At 36.8% G+C, this 22227-nt stretch overlaps 1 protein-coding gene across 1 annotated transcript in view; it reads left to right on the top strand.

Annotated features, from left to right (window-relative positions):
- The window catches only part of Khdrbs2 (KH RNA binding domain containing, signal transduction associated 2), a 363837-nt gene that overhangs the window by 334763 nt on the left and 6847 nt on the right, over nt 1-22227 (top strand). Inside the window, exon 8 of the mRNA XM_057751463.1 lies at nt 16052-16110. Coding sequence (XP_057607446.1) covers nt 16052-16110 — 59 coding nt within the window. The remainder of the gene's footprint in view (nt 1-16051; nt 16111-22227) is intronic.

Consider the following 22227-nt stretch of genomic DNA (forward strand, 5'->3'; position numbering starts at 1 on the left):
TCTGAGAGTTCGAGACCAGCCTGGTCTACAAGAGCTAGTTCCAGGACAGGCTCCAAAAACCACAGAGAAACCCTGTCTCAAAAAAAAAAAAAAAAAAGAATCCATCTGTCTGAATATCTATAATAGTTAGGCGTGCAAGGTTAGGTGTGTGGGTGCAAGATGGATGAGGCACCCGAGGTAATTTCAGGGAAGTGTAGTCAGGGGACTATTTTCCCTGCCAGAGTACCGCAAGGAAGAGTTCGGTCCTCTGAGAGGCCAGTATTCCTGTGGCTGAGTTGTCATACTACCCAAAATGGAAATTAATGTGAGACGGAGAGCCCAGTAGGAAAAGCCACTAGACTTGAGCCGACCCTTTTACTTCAGAGTCGGGCAGAAGTATAAAGACCTCGTAGATATCGCCACACCTCTGCCTTGCCCCCAGTCTCTCCCATGGATCCCACTGTCTTGATCCTTTAGGAAGCAGAGAGTATAAATGATCCAAGAGACAGAGCGGTCATTAGTCATCCTTCCAATAGAAAAGAGGATAAGAAAGATGAGGACATTAAGAGCAGGAAAAGAGGCCTCTCACAATATCCAATCATTTGTAATATACCTCAATAACTAGTAATTGTAATGATCCGTGTCAGCTGTCTGAAGACTGTAACATTGGCATGAAATTGCTATGGAAGCAGTCCTGCATTGAGGTTTTAAATGATTTTTTTGTGTGAAAATATTTACTCGTTCTTACAAAAGTACAGTGCATATATGAAATGCATATTGGATAGAAAATGTACCTTTTTAAAGTTCTTGGCTTCTTGCTAGTCATATCCCTACAGATAGGAACCCTTGTTTTCTTCCTCATAGTCTGCTTGCCGTTAGAGCGTCACCGGGCAATAACAGTTCAGTGTGAAACTGCTCTGCTGTGTTGTGGGGACTTTATCTCCTTTGCAGCATCATGTGAGTAAGGCACCAGTTTCTAGTTCTAGTTAATTCCAAAAATAATGTCAAACTCACGTCCCTTAAGTTTACAGCCTTATAAAGAAAGAATAATAAATACTGAACTTTGACCTGGATCATAAATTCAACAGATTTCCAATACCCACCTAAACAGAACAGGATAGGACAGGACAGAGAGACAGAGAGAACACACATGCACTGTACTAAGAATGCAAGGCATTACAAAAAAAAAAAAAAAAAGCCTGACTGAATAATTCTTCTAAAGATGAGAAAAATCAAATTAATTATTTTTTCAGGCTGTAAGTTTAAGGTGAGATTTTTATTTTATGCTAAGTTTACAGAAAGCCTTCTAATGAAAATATACACGTGAAAGCTATATGGTAACTTAAACATTCTGATATTATGTAGACAGCTTGTCTTGCTCTTTGGAATCACCCTTCACTGTAAAACTGTTCGCTTTCATTTAAAAACTCGGTTCTCTTGTCTCAACACTGCAGTCCATGATATTATTGAATCTATAGGATTATTAGATTTGAGATATTTTCCCACAGCTATTGCACAAGTCTATTGTGTGCTCATACTATCTAAAAGTCTCTGCATGAATAAAAAGTAGATTTTACATCATTTGAATTTAATTTCTACTGAATGAAACTTGGTGTCTTGATGCCCTCATTGCCTTTTTTCAAATAAAGACCTTAGAGAGACAGCCTAAATATGAGAGCAACAATGAATTTTATCAAATTATCCACTATTTATGATAACTACTTATTTTTTATTAGTTTGAACTGAATTTCCATGGTAACTAGACTGATTGCAAAAACAAACTTCCCATGATACCTTAACAAGACCAGTTAGAAACCACATTGTCCTTAGTTGCATAAATGGTCATCTTCCACAGAAACCTAGGTGCCCTAGTTAGTTATTAAAACCTGCTCACCTTCACTAGGTTAATGTAGAGCTGGAGACACAACTCAGCAGGAAACCTGAGAAACAAAGGTAAGCCACACACAATCAGAGCTCCAGGAATGAACCATTTTAAGCTGTCAGAAACCCAATGTGTTGTAAAGGGCCTATCATGAAGGCCAGGCTGGGGGGAAATTCTTGTTTCAGTGATAGGTAGAGAAGCTTGGCATTACTGAAAATAGATAGATAGATAGATAGATAGATAGATAGATAGATAGATAGATAGATAGATAGATAGATAGATAGATAGATAGATGATAGAGATAGATAGATAGATAGATAGATAGATAGATAGATAGATAGATAGATAGATAGATAGATAGATAGATAGATAGATAGATAGATAGATAGATAGATAGATAGATGATAGAGATAGATAGATAGATAGATAGATAGATAGATAGATAGATAGATAGATAGATAGATAGATAGATAGGTAGGTAGGTAGATAGGTAGGTAGACAAACAAACAAATAATAAATAGATAAATGAAACATATTTAATGGAAGGAGTCAGGGATGCTGTTAAATAAATATCAAAATATAAAATAAAAAGTGGCAGCCAGGCTGTGGTGTCATATACCTTTAAACACATAACTTACTCAGGAGGCAGAAGCAGGCTGATCTCTGTGAGCTCTAGGCCAACCAGGGCTACAAAGCAAGTTCTAAGATGGCTAGGGTGATTACACAGAGAAACCCTGTCTTAAAAAATAAAATCACAAAAGGCAAACACTATGACTGAGCTGAAACCACCCTTTGTTCAAATATAGGATGATAGAGCTGTGTGGTCCTTACGATGGCCCAGGGGTTTCTGAACAAAAGCTGAAATCTAGACTTTTAACTACTATCTCTATGTAACAAACCACCTGAAAGATTAGTGGGAACATATATATATAATGAATTTCATCAGTGTTCAAGTTATGACTTTGTTTGGTCCCACTGTGTCTGGGCACAAAGGCCAAATCTTAGTGACAGGATACTGGAGTTATCAAGAGATTGCCTTTGATTAAACGATCCTGTAAGTCTACACCAAAAATGAAACTATTGTGTAGAGTCCTCATAGAGGCCTTTTGTGTCTCTCAGGTTTCCTCATAGTAGGGCAGCTCACAGTGCCACATGGGTGTCCCAAACCACAAGCAGAATATACACTGCCTTTTCTGACGTATCCTTATTCCCTTAGTTATATGAGACCTACAAGCCAAGCCAGAATAGGTATTAGACATCATTGGTGGACTCATGGCTGGCATGACTCAAGGATGAAAAATACTTTTATAACCAGGCTTGGGACACACAGCCTGGTGCATCAGTTATTCAATGTCAATACAGTACTTTTAGACGCTAGCAATATCGTGAAAAACATTAAATACTTGTGAATTAAACATAATATATCTGTTAATTATTCCGCCTATTTTCTAAATTCTGCTGTACACAAAACGTGAGTATAAAGGAATCAATGTACTTGGGCTGGAGAGATGGCTCAGCCGTTATAGGCTAGGCTCACAACCAAAAATTTAAGAAATCAATGTACAGATACTGTTCCAAGAAATTGGTATTGCAGATTCATTCAGGGTGGTCATGTGAAGCAGTAGTACATGGTCTGCAAAAGATACCTGGAGGATCAGGGCAATATGTGTGCCCGATCAGAGAGAAGACAAAGATTGGTGTGCTAGAAGCTAATATAAGGGAATGTGAGGGGCCCTCAAGTGCAGAGTTGAGAGGCGGTGCAGGAGGCTTCAGGAGCTGATGCTCAGCTGGAATTTTACTGATGTGGTACAACTGAGCCGGGAGTGGGCATCATCTCATGTAAGGACCAAGAAATTAAAGTGTAATTCTCTCCCGAACCACAGTTCCTTCAGGAGTATCCAGTTATAAAGTACTGCGGTTTGCAAAGGCATTCCTTGAAATGGCACAAAGAAAACAAAGGCTAAACACATTATCAAGGAATAAAACAGCACGTGGTAGAGTTTAGTATACTCGTGAAGTCTAAAAGCCCCAGGCCAGAGTTGATCTTTGTTGTGGGGGTAAAATAAAATCAAAAAGATTTTAAGAGCGAGGTAAAGGAGGACTACTACAAATAGTGTCTTCTGGACCTGACAGGGCCTTTGTACTCGTCACTCACAGCAGCTGTGGCTGCCTGCACTAGACCCGCATCAGATGAGCCAAGTGACATTTTAGCGTGAATGGGGTGATGGAATCATAGACTCAACCCTTAGCTTACAGTTATTTGACAAACAATGGTTGCTGGGGGAGGGAGACTCTGTTATTCATGGGTAAGATAGATTGTCCATCCTTCAGGGGATGGCCCTACACCTGTGCCTATAGTGGGGGCATTAATTGGACCCAGTAAGTTATAAAGAAGGGGACATGAAGTCAAGGTGGAGGAATGTTGAAGGGGAAGTGAGGGAGAAGTTAGAGAAAGGGATTGGGTAGTAGATATAATCAAAATGCATTGTGTATGCTTTATAAAATTCTCAAAAAATATATGAAGAAAATTCAATTTGAAAGTGTGTTTGCACTAAACCAACACAGTATTAAAGCTCAATTCATTCTTTTTTTTGTTATGATTCTTAAATCATAAAAAAATAAATCTACCATATGACCCAGCTATATTTCTCTTTAGCATATGCCCAAAGGATTCAACATACTAATCTACAGATGCTTGCTTCAGCTTACTCATTGTTGGTATAGTCACAATAGCTAGGAAATGGAAGCAATATGAATGTTTCTCAGCTGATGAGTGGATAAGAAAAGTGTGGAATGTATACATAATGTAATTCTGTTCATTTATAAAGAAAAAGGAAATTATGAGCACTTCCCAGTAAGTAGTCAGAACCGGAAAATATGATGCTGAGTACAGTAACCCAGAACCAGGGAGATAAATGCTGCATGGAATTTGCTATTTGTTGATCATAGCTCCACACCTTTAGATGTGAGTTATAACCTGGAGAAACCACAGAAGTCAGGAAAACAGAAAGAGACAGTCAGTGGGACGAGATAACAAGCTTCAGGTAGAGTGAAGGAGGCTAGCAGGTCATAAAATATGAAAGGAAAATAGGAAAAATAAAGGGGGAAAATTGCTGATAATTATTGCAGCAGTCCTCTCCTACAAGGTCAGCTAGGGCTCCTGGGTAGGGGATCCTCAAGACCAAAAAGAAAAGTCAGAAAAAAACAGAAGACAGGATAGAATCGGGAAGTCTGTCTGGCCATGCTGAAGCAGCCAAACAGCCCAGAGTTTATTTCAGAACTTGCATATATACAAAAGCAGAACAAAGCACAGCACAGGCGGTCAGTCAGTGTCTAACCACAAGACCGTTCCTGTCCTTGAGTGAGCAGCCTCCTCTCCAACACGTGCTTGCTGCTCGGAAGCAGCCTTACTTTCTATCTTGGAGTTCCTGAGTTTTGTCATCAGCAGTATACTGTCTACTAGATAGAGTGTTCTTTTCTCACGGGCTAAATCAGAAGTCTCTCACAGCCCTCAAGGTTATGAAAAAAAAGTGGAACAGGCAAGTCTGAACTAAAATGATTTCTTTAAGTCAAACTGACTCCAGATGGAAACTGAGTCACACATGGGATCCCAATAATTATATGTATATTATGGCAATATATATTACATATACATGACTTTAAATATATTTATTATATATTCAATATATATTTAGTATATATTAAATGAATTTATGCAACTTGGATTAACAGTTGCCTCACCAAAAAACCTCAGACTATCTACTTAAAATTCCCAATGCCAGTCACAGGAAATCTCCATTAACATAATTATACAGGGGAGGTTCCTAAAACAACATAGGCCATTGCCTTTGTTTTTAGTTGCCTAAGAACTTGAAGGTAAAACCATATCACTGAATTCATCACACACTTCAGGTACATGATGGCATTGAGCTGCTACTGAACTAGAAGGCTCCTCCCTAAGGACTAGCTCACTTAGTATCAGAGGTGTTATGAAAGCAGCCAGAGACATAACCAATAGTTCTATCTAGCAACAAATCCTGTGAACAGCAATGAACAGTATGGCACACTATGTCCAAGGCTACAATAGTGACAGGTGCATCTTAGGAGTAGCTAACAGATATTTAATTGGACCTAAGGCCCACCCTGGGGGAAAAAATTCATGTCCAGTACCATAAACCTAGTGAACCATTTTTGAATGGTAAGACCACGGACTATAAAGAAAACATTCTCAAAGAATGTATTGCAAAACACTTATTATGCCTCACTGTGACTATAGTTGCTAATCACATGATGTGTGCTAGAAAATAATGAATAAATGTTCAAGTGGTATCACTGCCAAAATATAAACACAAAATAATATTTATATAATTCTAAGATATATGTATCCATGATCAAGTGAATCATAAAGGCATAAATAGCTTCTTGTCACTTTGGCCTGGAATTGGACTGCCTGCTTATTTCTGACCCAGAACTTGTGAAGGAGAAGTTGGTTTCAGAGTCTGGGGGTCTGATACTTAAAACATGAGAAATTCCAGGACTTCTGAATTTTAACATTTCTAGAATAAATCCAAGTAATTACCTGTGTAATTCTGTTATCCAGTACTCAATGAAATTCAATTGCAGGAGATGTAAGAAGGAAACAAATGAGAGGCTGAGGGGCTGGACAGGAAACACGTCAGCATTTCCAGCGGTCAAAATCTCTAACAATGCTAATAAAGGTATCGTATAGAGGCTTTGCACTGTTCCAGATGTCTAGAAACAAACATGTAGCTCAGACTTATCTACTGGGTTAGTATAGTTTTCTTTCTGAGGGGTTTGCTGTGTTTGCATTGTTTCTTGAAGTATCACCCTCAACTCCTGCATCAGTAACACTGCAAATAAAATTGAAAATGTCTGTACATCAGCTAAGGACAACTGGCTTAGAACTCGAATTATAATATAGGGTTATACATATTAGATATCGGGAAGTTATGGCCATAGAGAAAGAGGTATAGCTTTAAAAATTAAAAAGCGCTGATGCAATAAGAGGCAGTCTGCATGGAAATGTGAGAGCAACCTCCTGAAAACAAGTGTGACAGGAAAGTCCTTTGTCCAGCATGTGATGAATCACTGGAGAGAAGCTGACCATTGACCTGGATTCTGGAGGGGGATAAAAACATTCTTAGAGAACCATGCTCCGTGCTAAGGAATTGTAACTCAGCCTAGAAAAAGCAAGGTGTGAAAACAGGAAGTTATCTGAGACACTGGGTGGTATCCTAAGCATAGGAAACCTCAAAGTTTGCCCCCATAGTAGCACACTTCCTCCAACAAGGCCATACCCACTCCAACAAAGCTTTACTTCCTAATAGCGCCACTTCCTATGATATTATGGCGCCAATTTCATTCAAACTACTACCCCTGTCCTATTTAATTAAGTAGATATACCAATGTTTACAGCACTGAAATCCTATTGACATACATAAATTATGAATCAAACAAAAATATGTGTATGCTGTTTAAGTCGTGTCTGCTCCAAACCAGGATTGAGTAACATCTACGAGTTTGTACCAAATGCATGTAACAGTTCATTTAACAGTGTCATGTGCCATGAAGTCTAATTAATCAGTCAATAGATAGTCTTGTTTCTAGAAAATAATTGCCTTGTTATAATGATAACTAACAGAAAATTAATGTCCTCATAAAATTTCTCACCCTTCAGTTATGCAATAAAGGGTCAAAACAAGCAAAAGATAATAATCTAAATTGAGAATAAATGATAAAATAGTGCCTATAATAGGAGTTTATTTGTAAAAATGTTTGAATAGTGTAACATCCCCAAATAGTGACTTGCAGAAATGCCTTTCTCTATTGCTTGCTGCGCAGCACTGTGAAAATACCCATTTTATGCAAAGGAGATCATCGCCAAGCTGATAATAATTCTACACTAGATGCCTTATATAGATCATCTATCTTGATCTTTAATCTATGAGCAGAACAAATATGTCACTTACCTCATGAATAATCAGCCTATATTTCATCCTATGAACACTGATTACCATCAAGTGAAACTTAGGGAGGCATATATAGCTATTTAATGTTTCAGAATATTTCAAGATGAAAACCTCCTTGACATGTCAACTTTTATGAATATTAAAAGTAAAGCTATGTGGCTATGTGTTCATTGGTAGGAGAATCACCCATTATTCCCAGCAGTTGAGCACCTGATATGTAGTAGACACTTATGGGGTTATCACAAGTCATATCCTTAATACTGGAGGGCTATAAATTATTACCAATACATGCATGGATCCTGGAGTACAAAGGGATTAAATGATTGCCCTCAAATGGCATTTACATAAAAGATTATCTCTCAACTTTTACAGTGAAATATTCTGTCTCATACCAGTGGGTTAAAATAATAAAATGATTTTTTAAAAAAAGTTTAGTTTCCTACACATAAGTCACACATGGAAGGCTTGAGACTGTTTGCCATCCTTGAGACTAAACTCTTTGTCTCTCTCAATTGAGTTACCATTGAGTGGGAGATTCCCGTCTCATATTCTCTACACAATGAAACAGAAAAATGATTAGTTTCTTGTCATCTGTATTCCTGTCTTTCTCACACCACATGATGCCTTTACTTGCTGCTGTGATTAAGTCTAGACTCTTGACCATCAAACAAAGATAAATTCTTAAAGATCTGTCCCCATTTCTTGCTCCATGTTGAACATGGATGACTGCTCCAAGTACTATCTCTCTGGATACTTTGAAGCAGCAGAGCTGCCTCCCTTTCTCTGGTCTGAGTTATGTTTAATATTTCCCTTAAGACTCCCTTGTTCCTTCTGACCTGGGCAAGGCCTACTAACTCTGAACTATTAGTATTATTAGTATTAGTATTTTAGTGTTCAGTAGGTAAAAAAAATAAGGAAAGGATATTTCATACTTACTTAATTGGTTTTCTGCTCCATTGTTATTCCCACCACAATATTTTCAGTCTCTTCCACTTGATTTTTTATTGTGATATTTTACAAAATAGACAAAACATATTTATCTATATGTAGCTGCCAGGCTTTTGTTTTTGCTATTATTGTGACTTTATAGTCATTATATCATTACTCTGCACAGCTGGGGATAATGAACATGAAAGAATACTTTGGGAGATGAGTGAGGAGGGACACATGCTGATGGTTTCTGAGGGAAAATACAAGGAATAGAAGCGTGGAATCATTGCTTACATTCTCCTAGCAGGAAGATTATGAAATAGGTATAGGTTTGCACAATTTGATGCTGTTAGAGACTTTTATTTTTATTACTAGAAATAACAGAAGAATTCCCTGACTAGAGAACACTCAGAGATAACCATCAGAACCAGGAGGCTAACACACACACACACACACACACACACACACAAAGCTGATAAGATGTCTGATACAGTCTCCCCTTTCTCTGTGCCAGTAAGGATCAATTAACATTTTGAATGCTACTGAAGGACACGAAGACCTGTGTGCTGTTCTCATTAACCTGAGCTGAATCTTCATGGCTTTGCAAACAGGGATTTTCACAGAGCTGATGAAATTGAACAGAAGAAATTGAGCATCTATAAATGAATGTGGAAATAAAAGAAAACCCAATTGGTAATTTGAGATTGGGTGCTAGGATGAAAATTCACCTATGTCCAACAATTTTGCTTCACATATTTCTGTCAATGCAAGAAATCAATATTGCAGAGTAGATGTAGGAAAACAGGTGAGAACAACTTCCTAAATTATAAGTGTAGTTGCATCAATTTTATAAATCTCTCCATATGATTTTCATATTATTTCATTATTTTTAACACTTTAGTTTGCTTAACTATAGCAATCACTGTTCTATTTGTAAATATCAAAACACCATGCTGAATTCTATAGTCTACATATATACATATTCCATATATATTTAAAACAAAAAATAAAATAAAATTTTAAATTGACCTTAAGCATAGTATATTATATTTATACTTTTATTTTATTATTTTATAAAATTACTGTATGTATCACTATGTTTCTTTCCCTTATCCTGTTATTTAGTCATGTTGAAGTCAAAGAGGACCAATGTATTCAGCATTAACACTGCCTGGTCACTCAATCATCAATTGATTAATTTGTATCTCATATTTTATATAATATATAGAGTAAAGTTTCTCAACACAGCTATTGTTATAGAAGTCCTAAGTAAAATTATAATGTTATTGGTGACTTAGAGTTAAACTACTGTTGTGGCCATATTAGATAAAAATTTTTTCTAAGAGCTGGCAAATATACAAAATCTGAATTTCTCATCATTTAATCAAACAATATCTAGTTAGTTACTTTTACACTTAAACCTACAACATCAGTAAATATTTTGAAGATGATTGGACTTTAAGAGACAAGAACCTTATCAGAATAATAAATAATTTGTTACAAATTTTAACTAGAATCATTTACATCAAAAACAACATGAGTGAATTGTTTTTGTGTGTGTGTTTCTGTTCCATTGTTCTCAACATAACCGAAGTCCTTCCTATATTTCATTTCTTTCAGAAAAAAAATGTTTCTGAAATACAATGCTCTCATCCGTAACTTCCTTTTATTCTATCGTTTTTTCATCCACTAAACAAATATTTGTTAAATGCCTCTTACCCATCATGGGATTTCTTTTATTGTCAACTTTATTATGTGTGGTATGGGTTAAAATTCCATATCAAAGATGTTCCATAGTTGAGTGGGTGGCACAGAGAGAGCTTGTCGGTTTCCTGATTGACAGGGGATGACGGGTACACTCAATTCTACCTTTCCACTCGAAGACTCTGGCTGGTGAGACTGTCACTAACATGAGTCATCCAAAGAGGAATTAGTCAGTGATATTTCTAACCAGGACCATGAAAATTCAGTGGAAGTAAAGGAAAGGGAATTTACTTTCACGTAAAGTGCAATGAATTTGTAGTATCACTCTGCATGCGACCACAGTCATATAAGGCACTACAAAATGTTGAGTCACTCAGTTTCTTAGGAAGGAAAGGACTGACCATTTCAGAGCAGATAACAAGAAGTATCATATTATTAGATCATCTCATCATCAAAAGTGACCTTCCTTCTTTCTTTTGTAAGAGAAATACCTACCTTCTCCACAATGTAGAATATCACAGCTTTGAATTGTAAACAGAGACTGCTCATGCATTGCCCAGTCACCCAGACCCTAATAATGACACAGAAACTATATTAATTACAACACTGTGTGGCCAATAGCTTAAGCACATTGCTACCTAGCTCTTATAGCTTAAATTAAACCATTTCTATTAATCTATGCATCACCATGAAACTGTGGCCTACCAGTAAGGTCCAGGTGTCCTCCTTTGGGAGCTACATGGAGTCTCTTTGACTCTGCCTATTATCCCTATATATCTCTGTTTGGATTTCCCACCTGGTTATACTCTGCCTTTTCATAGGCCAAAGCAGCTTCTTTATTAACCAAAGGTAATAAAATATATTCATAGCATACGGAGGGGAATCCCACATCATTTAATTACTGGAACTAGCTCAAAGTCCAGCATCTCCATGATCAGTTAGGTCTTGATGAGATTCTATAAGGTCTGGCACCTTGTAAAACGGTCAACACATGGTGCTTTCTATCTGTCCTCACACAAAAGACCCAGGATAAAGAGGTCAGAAAGGAACAGAGTAACTGTTCTGAAAGCTATGGCTATGAAAACAGAAGGCTACAGTGAAGGCTCAGTGGCAATGACAGCTATAAAATCCAGCCAAGTGGAGGCAAAATTGATGAAATAAGTTTCCGATGTGTTTATCTGGCGATTTTGATTCTGTTTCTGGGAGTTATGCCAGTTCCCCTGGAAGGTTCCTCTGTATTCTCCTGGTGAATGGATGCATCCATGTGCATATCTGAAGTGAGTACTGTAGCATTTGTCCTTTTTGGAGGCTTTGCAATTTGTATAGCCTCCTTCCCACCAGTGAATGATCAGAGACGCAAGGGCTGTCTGGAAAACTTACAGTGTGGAGGAACCTAATGGAAAAAATGCCTTAAAGCAACCTTAGCTATCTCTTGTTGAAATATAGAAAACTGAGTATCTCAATAAGGCCTACATTTCCAAACCCTCTATCAATTTAAATTCTAGAACTAACGCAAACCAGATAGAGACAACCTCTTTTAGCAAAGTGTTCCTCCCCCTCATTCCTTCATTTTTTTTCTCAAACAACATGAAACATATTCATTTTTCTTAACAAACTGTGGGGTAAGCAGCAGTGTAGAGCAATCTCATGGTCAGTCTGAAGTTGAGGTGCTACCCATGGTATGGTCTATGTTTTCTCTTTATTCAGAGAGTCAATAGTGGGTCGTCCAACAAAAATAGATTGTCCTTAAATTTGAAATGGCCTTGGTTTTCACATTACTTCTGTACACATCTTGAGTTTCTTCACTTTGTAGAAAAAAGACATATATAGGTGGAAGGGTGTCTGACCATTGCTTAAAGAACTTTGTGTCGAAGAAAGACCCTTCTTATGGAAATAATACTGAATAAACAAAGACATGGGCCCTACAAAGCCCAATATGACAGCGAGACATAATAGTACCCTGTTATGTCTCTTATAACCTGAATGTGACAATTCCCTCTTGGAGTGATTATATCTTTCAGGAAAAACAATAACTATATTTTCTTTGTCATAGTCTTTCTCCTGACTGCTCCTTCTTGATCTCCTTTGGCCTCACCAATCTATATCTTGATGACAATCCAATATTATAATACAGTAATGGCATCATATAGTGTTCGGCAACACTCTCTTGATACAGATTACTCCAGGAAAAAGAATCATAAATTTATTTCACACAAAGTTGTTACAATGTCAGCATCTTTCCTTAGTTTCCTTACACTTATTGCATTTTGAGTCTCAGAAAATTAACACAGTGACTATCAGGAATTTGCTGAGTCTGTGTGAGGACCCTGAGTTGGTTTGTATCATTTCTTTTTTAATGTTTATTTTTATTTTTACCATATGTACATATGTGGGTGAGGTATGCATAGATGAATGCAGGTGTCCACAGAAACCAGAAAAGAATATTGGATCACCTGGAGCTCTCGTTAGAGGTGGTTAGAAGCCTCCTAACTTAGATGCTGAGAGCCTAACTCAATTCCCTCTGCAAGAAGAACACACTTGTTCTGAACTGCTAAGTCATCGCTCCAGCCCAGGATTGCATAGTTTCTATTAAGATATATATGTGAAAAAAGCTACAAATGTCCAGCTACCAGTGAATGCTATTAACCTTCTATGATACAAAGATGGGAAGAATAGCTGTCATTCAGCATTTTTCATAGTTTCTATGTAAATATTGAAAGCAATAAAGGCTGGATTAAGCAGTCTTGTCTTTTTTCAGCTTCTTTCATTAAGATTAAAGTTGGTTCACTATAAATTGCATCCTGGGAAAATAAATGCAACCAAATTTATTTCTGTTTTTCATCTAGTTTCTAAGGCATAATTTTTTTATTCTTTCTGTGCTTTTACTGTCAATTAAATTTTGAATACTTGGTCTGTTGATACCTAGAGGAAACTCTTAAGGAATAAAGACAATATTCACAAAACACATCATTTCAGCCCCTTTAGTATTTTCTTCCAACCTATACCCATGTTCAGATCTTATACAGTTTGATATTTGGCATGAAATCACTTCCCTGTCACAGTGCTTTACACCCAAAAGGAATTTGAGGCTAGGCAGGGAACTTGGCAGAGAATGCTTTATGCAGTACTAGGTTCAATCTCTGAGGTTGCTAATAAGCGAAATTAGTAATACTAAGAGATTTAATTAATTCATATGCAAGTATATGGCAATGGATTCGAGCTAATTTAAACCAGACACATTTTAGACAAAATATGATATTATTATAAATACTATGGAGCCTATAGTAATAGTTACAGTGTAAGAATTATCAAAATGATAACTTTTCTATTTTTTGCATGTTATTCTTAAAATGTCCAAGCTGACTGAAGCCACTCATTTCCAGACTATTTATTCTCCTACTAGATAATTAACCCTTGTGCGTCACAAATCTTGAGAGGCTGTCATATGCCAAACATTGATATAGAAAATCAGTCTGGGGCAATAATAGAAAGTAAATAAGGGAGAACAAAACACTCAGACCTGTATGCCTGAGCACAACCAGTGGCAAACAGCTGCTAAGAAAATGAGCAAATGCATGCTGAGTGTTTACATGATAATATGCTGTGATTGGCAAGTGCCCAAAGGAACAGCAGGGGACACATGGTTGAGTGCTAATCCTAAGAATGATCAGGAGACCCTCTTGTAAGTGACTTAAGTACTGAAAGAATGAGGACAACTGAGCATTGAAGAAAAGCGTTTCTCAGATAATAGGTCAGCAAGTGGATGGACACTAGGACAATAGCAAGTTGTCTGTAATCAGAGAACATTCTAGAGTGTGGTATGCCTTGAATTGAGTACAGATGGGGAAAATTTGTAGAATGGGGCCTGAAATATGACAGGTTTTTATGAAAGTTGCATCTTTTTTCTAAAGAACACTGGAAAGACATTCATGGGCTCTGAGTAGAGAACTCAGATGATTTAACGCCTCCTTAACAAGGACAGTGTTAAATGTCTTCACTATACCTGCAGCTGTGAAAATGTTGGTGCATGTTCTGGTTCTGTACATATATGCAAGTAGAAATTAAAGAATTTGCTGTTAGGATTAAACATTACACATGGGATGAAAGAGAGAAGCCCGCGTGCTGTCATTTGAGTGACACTAACAAGCTTCCAATGATAATGATAGAAGAATGTAAAAGGAGCAAGGAAGTATGAGGTGGGAAGAAAATCAGATTTTCACTTTTGAATTTGAAAAAGTTCATTTTGACCAGCAAATAGAAATGTACACTAGGCTATCACAGACTTGAGAGCAGAGAGGAGGCGCCAATGGGGGAGACATAATTGAGAAGCCATGAGAATAGAGTGGGCATTTAACCACAGACACAGATGAGGGTGCTCTTGGCGTTAGAACACAAGGAGAAATTTTCTAATAAAATCTCTAATAAATGAGAGTAAGTGGTTGGGAAATGGGAAATTTACTAAGAGAGAAAAATGAAGAAATTAATTAGAAATATCTCAAAGCAAGGGGAGTATTTAAAGGAACATAAAATGGCCACTGGTGTCATATGACTTCAGAGGAACGTTACAGTGAAGTCTTATTGTATTTGAACATGTCACGATCTGGACAAGAATTCTTTCAGTGGATCCATGGAAATAGCAGTTCGATATCATTCAAAGGAAGCAAGGGAATTGTGGGTGGAAAGAATGAGTGTGACCATCTTTTCAGGAAACGTTGCTGTGAAAGCCCACATAGAGAAGGCTAGTCACTGCCAAGGGTGGACGCTAATCAAAATGAGGTCTGTGAGAGTTAAACCGTGGTGCTGTAGGGCCAAGTAAAACAACTGTAAGTAGGGTGAACACTGGGATCCTTTGAAAAGAAACAGAACACAAGCGCACAGAAACAAAACACATTTTTATAGTTATGTAATGTGGAAAAACTAAGTGAAAGTAAATAGCTTAAATATTTGGCAAGTCTATAGACTAGGAAAGATGATGCGTATTTTTAATGTTGCCAGTAGTAAGTGCCATATATCAAATCATCAATCTTCACAACAACATTTTTTTTCAAAATAAACTCTGTATATTTTCTCTTATCAACTTTTAAAGTCTTAGACTTGTGATGAGAGGAAATTTAATTTACCAAATAGGAGGGTGGAGGTGAAGACCAACTGAAACAGCTCCAAAATAATAAATAGGCAGGTGGTAGATCGATAGAAGATAGATAGATAGATAGATAGATAGATAGATAGATAGATAGATGATAGATAGATAGATAGATAGATAGATGTTAGATAGATAGATAGATAGATGTTAGATAGATAGATGATAGATATAGATAGATAGATAGATAGATAGATAGATAGATAGATAGATAGATAGATAGATAGATTTAGAATCAAGGCACTTCTTGTCAACAGTCTTCATTATTCCCCTTGAGTATTTTTTATGATGGTGTTTATGCCTGGAGTTTACTGGGGAGTTTACTGAAGTTACCTTAGCATACATTTGACTTAGAATATCTTGTAAGGTTCTAGTTCTGATTCTTCTGTTTACAGAATCATTGATTCCTGTCTAAATCTGTTGCAGTGTGCCTGAATACTATGACTACGGTCATGGAGTAAATGAGGATGCCTATGACAGCTACGGTAAGATCTTTTCCTTGCTATGGTTATAAGATCAGAACTACCATCTGTCACTGACAACTCAGAAATTACTTCAGTATCCACCTCCCTGCCCCATTCTTCACAGAAGTACTGGCTACATTGATTTATGTAATTCCACAGTAAGATTTGACTTACAGAACTAGTGTAGAAAATTGGACAGAGCAACTTTGATCAAAATTTGAAAAGAAATTAATCACAATCATAGATCATTTCTGCAGCATAGGTGAGCAGTCAGTAGTGCTGCCATGTTTCAGCATGCCCATGGCACCAGCATTTGATGTAACCTCAATACTGTGTCTTTCCTTTTGTCACAAAGATATCTGTATAATCTACATTTAAATATTTTTATTTTTCTATGTGTCTACAACCAGTTATGCCAACACCATTTGTTGAAGATGCTTTCTTCTTTCCATTGTACAATTTTGGCTTGTTTTTGTTAAAAATCGGGTGTTCATAAGTGAGTGGATTAATTTTGGGGTTTTCAATTCTATTCAATTGATCCATGTGTCTGTTTTTTATGCCAATACCAAGCTGTTGTTATTATTTTAGTCTATAATAGACCTTGAAGTCATGGATGATAATGTCTCCAGAAGTTCCTTTATTGTACAGGATTGTTTTGGCGATCCTGGGTTGTTTTTTGTTTTGTTTTTGTTTTTTTTTCCATATGAAGTTGAGTATTATTCTTTGGAGGTCTGTGAAAAATTGTGATTTGATGGGCAATGCATTGAATCTGTAGATTGCTTTTGGTAGGATTGCCATTTTTACTATGTTGATCCTACTTATCCAAGAGCTTGGGAAATCTTTCCATTTTATGATATCCTCCTCAATTTCTTTCTTCAAAGACTTCAAGATCTCATACAGGTCTCTCACTTGTTTGGTTAATGTTACCCCTAAGTTATTGTATGTTATTTGGCTATTGTAAAGGGTGATATTTCTATGAGTTCTTTCTCAGTCTGTTTAAGGGAACATGCATAGGACTGAACTAGGCCCTCTGAATGTGGATGACAGTTGTGTGGTTTACTCTGTTTGTGCGGCCCCTGACAGTGGGACCAGAAATTATCCCGGGTACATGAACTGGCTTTTAAAATTCATTTTCTATGGTGGGATACCTTGCTCAACCTTGATGCAAGGGAGGAGAGGCCTGGTTATACCTTAACTTACTATGCCAGACTTTATTGACTCCCCCAAGGAAAACTTTACTCCCTTTAAGTGGCGGATTGTGGGTGGGATGGGGAGAGATGAGGGAGATTAGAGAAGAGGAGGGGGGGGAAACTGGGGTTGGTATGTAAAATAAGAAAAAAATTAAATAAAAAATACTTTTAGACTTCTAAGTGCAGATAATTTTATTATATAATGAGTTTTAATTCTTTTATTATCATATGTATGTCTTAAAATTCCAAATAACATTTGTCTTGTAGGCATTAGCATTTAGTAAAAATATTAGTCTATAAAGTTGATTTCAAAATGTATTATTGAATCAAGAATATCACTTAAAATTTAGTATAATTCTATCTAGTAAACACTTGCTGAATGCCTGTGATCTAGCTATACAATATAACATTTTGACGTGTCTGGTTCTGTAAAATGTTCAGTTAGCAGGTTCACATTGAAAATGAAATTTTGACATTTATAATTTTGGATTTTCTTTAAAATTATACAATGGCCCCTATTCTTCTGATAGAGAATAAAGAAGACAATGGCGTTATTTGTGTGTTTGAAGCTCCGTGTCATGAAAGTGTATTGCTATGTCAGTATGGTGGAAGAAAGACACAGATGTTGAAGACAGAGGGAGAGGAAGGTTCAGAAGACCATGTCTGGGAAGGAAAGCACAGATCATCAGTTAAAGGAAGGAAAAACAGATGGTGGAAGAAGGCAGGCAAAGTCTGGCAGCAGGGATTAGGGCATCATGAAGGCAGACATGGTGCTGGAGAATTAGGCACCTTGATCTAAAGGCAACAGGAAGTAAACTGAGACACTGATTGTGGCTTGAACATACATGAGACTTCAAAGTCCACCTCCACACCTTCTAATAATGCCACTCCTTATGGGATCCATTTTTTCTCAAACCACCACACAGAGGTAAAGTCAATGTTACATCACCTTAACTTCTGTGGTAGTTTGAATGAGAATATTCCCCATAGGCTTATATGTTTGAACACTTGTTCCCTAGTTAATAGAACTGTTTAGGAAGGATTGGGAGGTCTGACTTTGTTGGAAGAGGTGTGTCACTGGGGACAGCCTTGAGGTTTCAAAAGACTCATGCTATTCCCAGTGTAATCTCTGTCTCCTATTTGCTTTCTAGACGAGGTCCTCTGCTCTTCATGTAGTTCTCCATGCCTTTGTTCCTATATTATGTACTCTAACCCTCTGAAATCATAATCCCAAATTAAACATTTTCTTGTGCATTGCCTCTGACATGGCTTCTTATCACAAAATAGAAAAGTAACTATGATAACTCCCAAGTCTCCTCTTCTAGGTCTGTCCCCAAAAAACATCTGTGGTGACATTGCCAGGGCAACTGTTGATTAGAAAGGTCAACTCACTATTTAAAACAGACATACCCAGGAAAAGGTTGCACCTTCTGCCTTTTGCCCTGATTATCAAAGTCCTCAAGGAGCCACCAAAAGACAGAAAGCAGCAGAACACTAAACACAATATAAATACCACTTTGATGACATTGTCAACATTGTCTGACTGGTGTGGGACTGGTCTTACCCGGAGAATGTTCTGGAAATATTAAGGAGATCCCAGGTACTGCACAACAGGTAAGCAGTAATGAGGATGGATAGCTGCCACCATCAGGACATCAGAGATGACATCATCAGGGGTGCTGTGGAAGCTCAGCTAGTATAAAAGCAACATGAGAGAATTTCAATACATCATCATCTGACAGAAAAGATACAAACTTAGCTTTTTAAGAATTTATTTTACTTTTTTCACATAGGTACTAGCTTTTTGATGATATACAAAGTAGATATTGTTTTTCCATGGCTCCTGTTGTTTCTTGTTAGAAATATGTGACTGTATACATGTTGTATTAGATTATAATCTTTATGAGTTTAGAACCTAGGATTCAGAAACCAAGTGTCCCTAATTGGTATAGATCTGGACAAAGTCAGAGAACATTACTCATTTAAAAAATTCTTATTAAATGGCTATGAAATGTAAGTGCTGCTCTCAGTGATGGTAATACTACAGTGAAAATCCTCCTGGAACTTCATTTCTAATGAGGAGATATATTATCATTCATGAAACGTCTTGAGATTTTCATTGTAGTCATTATTTTTCACACTTGGTATGTCAGTCTGGGGAATATAGCTCTCATCTTTCCTTTATGGAATCATATGCACTGAAATCAGTGCTGCATTTGTTGATGTGCAACAGGATGGTTTGTGAAGACATGAAAAAATTAAGCACTAAGAGAAAAAATTCAACCAGGGAATGGACCAATAAAACGAATAAACAGTTTTCAGAAGAACTACAAGTAGCCAATAAACACATGGAAAAAATTAATCAACTTACTTCGCCATCAGAAAATTGAAAATACTTTAAAATTCCATTCCACCCTTGTCAGAAGGGATAACATCAAGAGAACATATGACAACAACCACTAGTGAGCATGTGGGGAAAGATGAACCCTTACTCGGTACTAGTGGCAGCATAAACTGGTTTAGTCACTATTGAAATAGTAAAGTGGTTTCTCAGAAAAGTGCAAATAAGATATCTCAGTTTATATCACACTCTGGACTATATAACCAAAGGACTCTAAGTCCTACCGTAGAGACACCTGAGCATCAATGTTATTGCTACCAGACTCACAACAGCTAAAAACAACAAGGCAAGATATCCATCAGCAGAAGAATGGAGAAGGTGGCAAATATGCACAGTGAAGTTTTATGGAGCTGGAAAGGACAATGAAATCATGACATCTGCAGGAAATGGGTGGAACTGGAGAACAGTATGTGAAGTGCAAGAAACTAAACTCAGATAAACAGCGCAAATCTTCTGACGTGTGTGTGTGTGTGTGTGTGTATGTATAGATGTGATCATAAGATTATAAAGGGAACCATGAGAAGGGAAGAAGAGACCTTAAGTGGATCAGATGAAGGGTGAAAAGAATAGGATCAGCAAGGATTGAGGCCAAGAGAGGATGAAAGGCTTAGGTAAGGAACCAATGACAATCATGTATGAAGATGGCATAATGAAACCTATTATTTTCTATGTCAAGTTAAAAAGCTAATTAACGTCTTTTCTTCTCATGGTATATAAAAGTATTGTCTATCTCTTCTCTATCACTAGCATTGTACGATGTTAAATGTAGACTTTAATGTATTCCACATGAATTATAAAAATCAACTATTTATATGATCATTTGAAAATGATGCACTCTTTTTTTGCATAACTACAAAATATAGTGTTGTGGGATGTTTGATCGCACTGTGAAACCCTGTGTCAAATAAATCAACCTTGGGTCAGTGGGTGGAGCCAGCATTTAGCTGACAGGAAATAGCCATAGAAAGTGCAAAGAGACAGGGAGATGGATAGAGAGATGCATGGATTGAGGAAGCAACAGTCGTTTGTCCCCGGTGCCTCCATCTCCTGATGAGGATGGTAAAAAGAAGAAAGCATTGTGAGCATCAGAATGCTCTTCAGAAGGATAACGGTTTCCTCTATTCAAAAAACCCACAGATAGGATCACATTTGGTTTGAAATCAATAGTAGGAAATATCCAGTCCTTCCATGTGACTCTTCATTCAAAGTCTTAATACATTGTAAGTGTGTTTTGAGTATTTTAGTCGACATTTGGAATGCATGTCTTTCATGATTTTGTTGTTGTTGTTGTTATGTGTGTGTGTGTGTTGCATGCATGTGGTATCTGAATATTTACCAATTTACTCCATAGTTTTAAGAATGCAACATTTCCCAGGCTAGTTACAAATTGATGACTGAAGTTCTTCTCCCCAGTTAAATTCCCAAGTATCTGGAACTTCAACTCTGGGCCTCCATTTTATACAGTTTATTTTGCATACCATCAGATGAAAAGAACGTTTGTCTCTTTGGGGTTCACAGTTCATTGTTGAAATTAGAAATATAAATTATATATTTGCAGGTAACATTAAATGTTAAATGTTTTTCTTGCAACACTATAATACTAAAATTTAAATAAACTAAGTATTTAAATGTATTAGTATTAAAGATCATCTAATATTTAGTGTGTTATCAGATCCATTTTATTAAACTAACACTTATTATATTTTTAGAGTGAATTTATTTTTAGATGATGAAATATATGTTTAGTAAAAATTTAAAATCAGTTTCTGTATAGCTATAATATTTTCTAATTGAGTCAGAATTACGAAAATGATTTTGGATATGTCTGAATAGTTTATAATTCAATGGGGATGTATTTTAATTACAGGCCAAGCATTAGCTTACCCAAGTCAGACTTCACATGAGAGACACCCTCTTTATTCTCTATGAGACTGACAGCTACGAGTGGATAGCAATATCATCTTCTCAGAGAAAAGGGTTGTTTATTAAAATGTAGTTAATGTATGAACCAGAGAGCTAATTATGCATCCACTCGTTAGTGGCATTTTAAATGACAGCTGTGTGGAACCAAAGAGGATAATATTAATACACTGTCTTGAAATGGATAGAGGCAAAAAGAAATCGGGAGCTGTATTTCAATCCAGGGCACTGGAGTGCTGCACTCCAAGTAGATTGCAGAACACGAACATCCTCATTTTTCGTTAAGGAGCTAGATGATTATTATCCCAGTGTGAAAATAAGCCTGCATTGATTAATCTGTGAAAGCAGCTAAAGAAAATGAAGCCAACTGGCATTCATGCCAGCCCTGGGATTGAAGAACAAAAGCCTGCTATATTTAACAGTAAATAGAGATACACATTTGAGAAATTGATTTTACAAAAGATGAGTTTTCCACAATTGCCAAGAATATAAAAGTCACTGAAAATAAAATACATTCAAAGGATTTGTTTGTTCTAGGATTTAATACTGAAACTTTTTGTACTCCTAAGAATAATATCGCATAGTGTAACAGGCTTTCGATGTGCTGCCAATCAGCTCCCCAATTGA

Source organism: Chionomys nivalis, chromosome 19 (assembly GCF_950005125.1).
Source record: "Chionomys nivalis chromosome 19, mChiNiv1.1, whole genome shotgun sequence".
NCBI lineage: Eukaryota > Metazoa > Chordata > Mammalia > Rodentia > Cricetidae > Chionomys > Chionomys nivalis.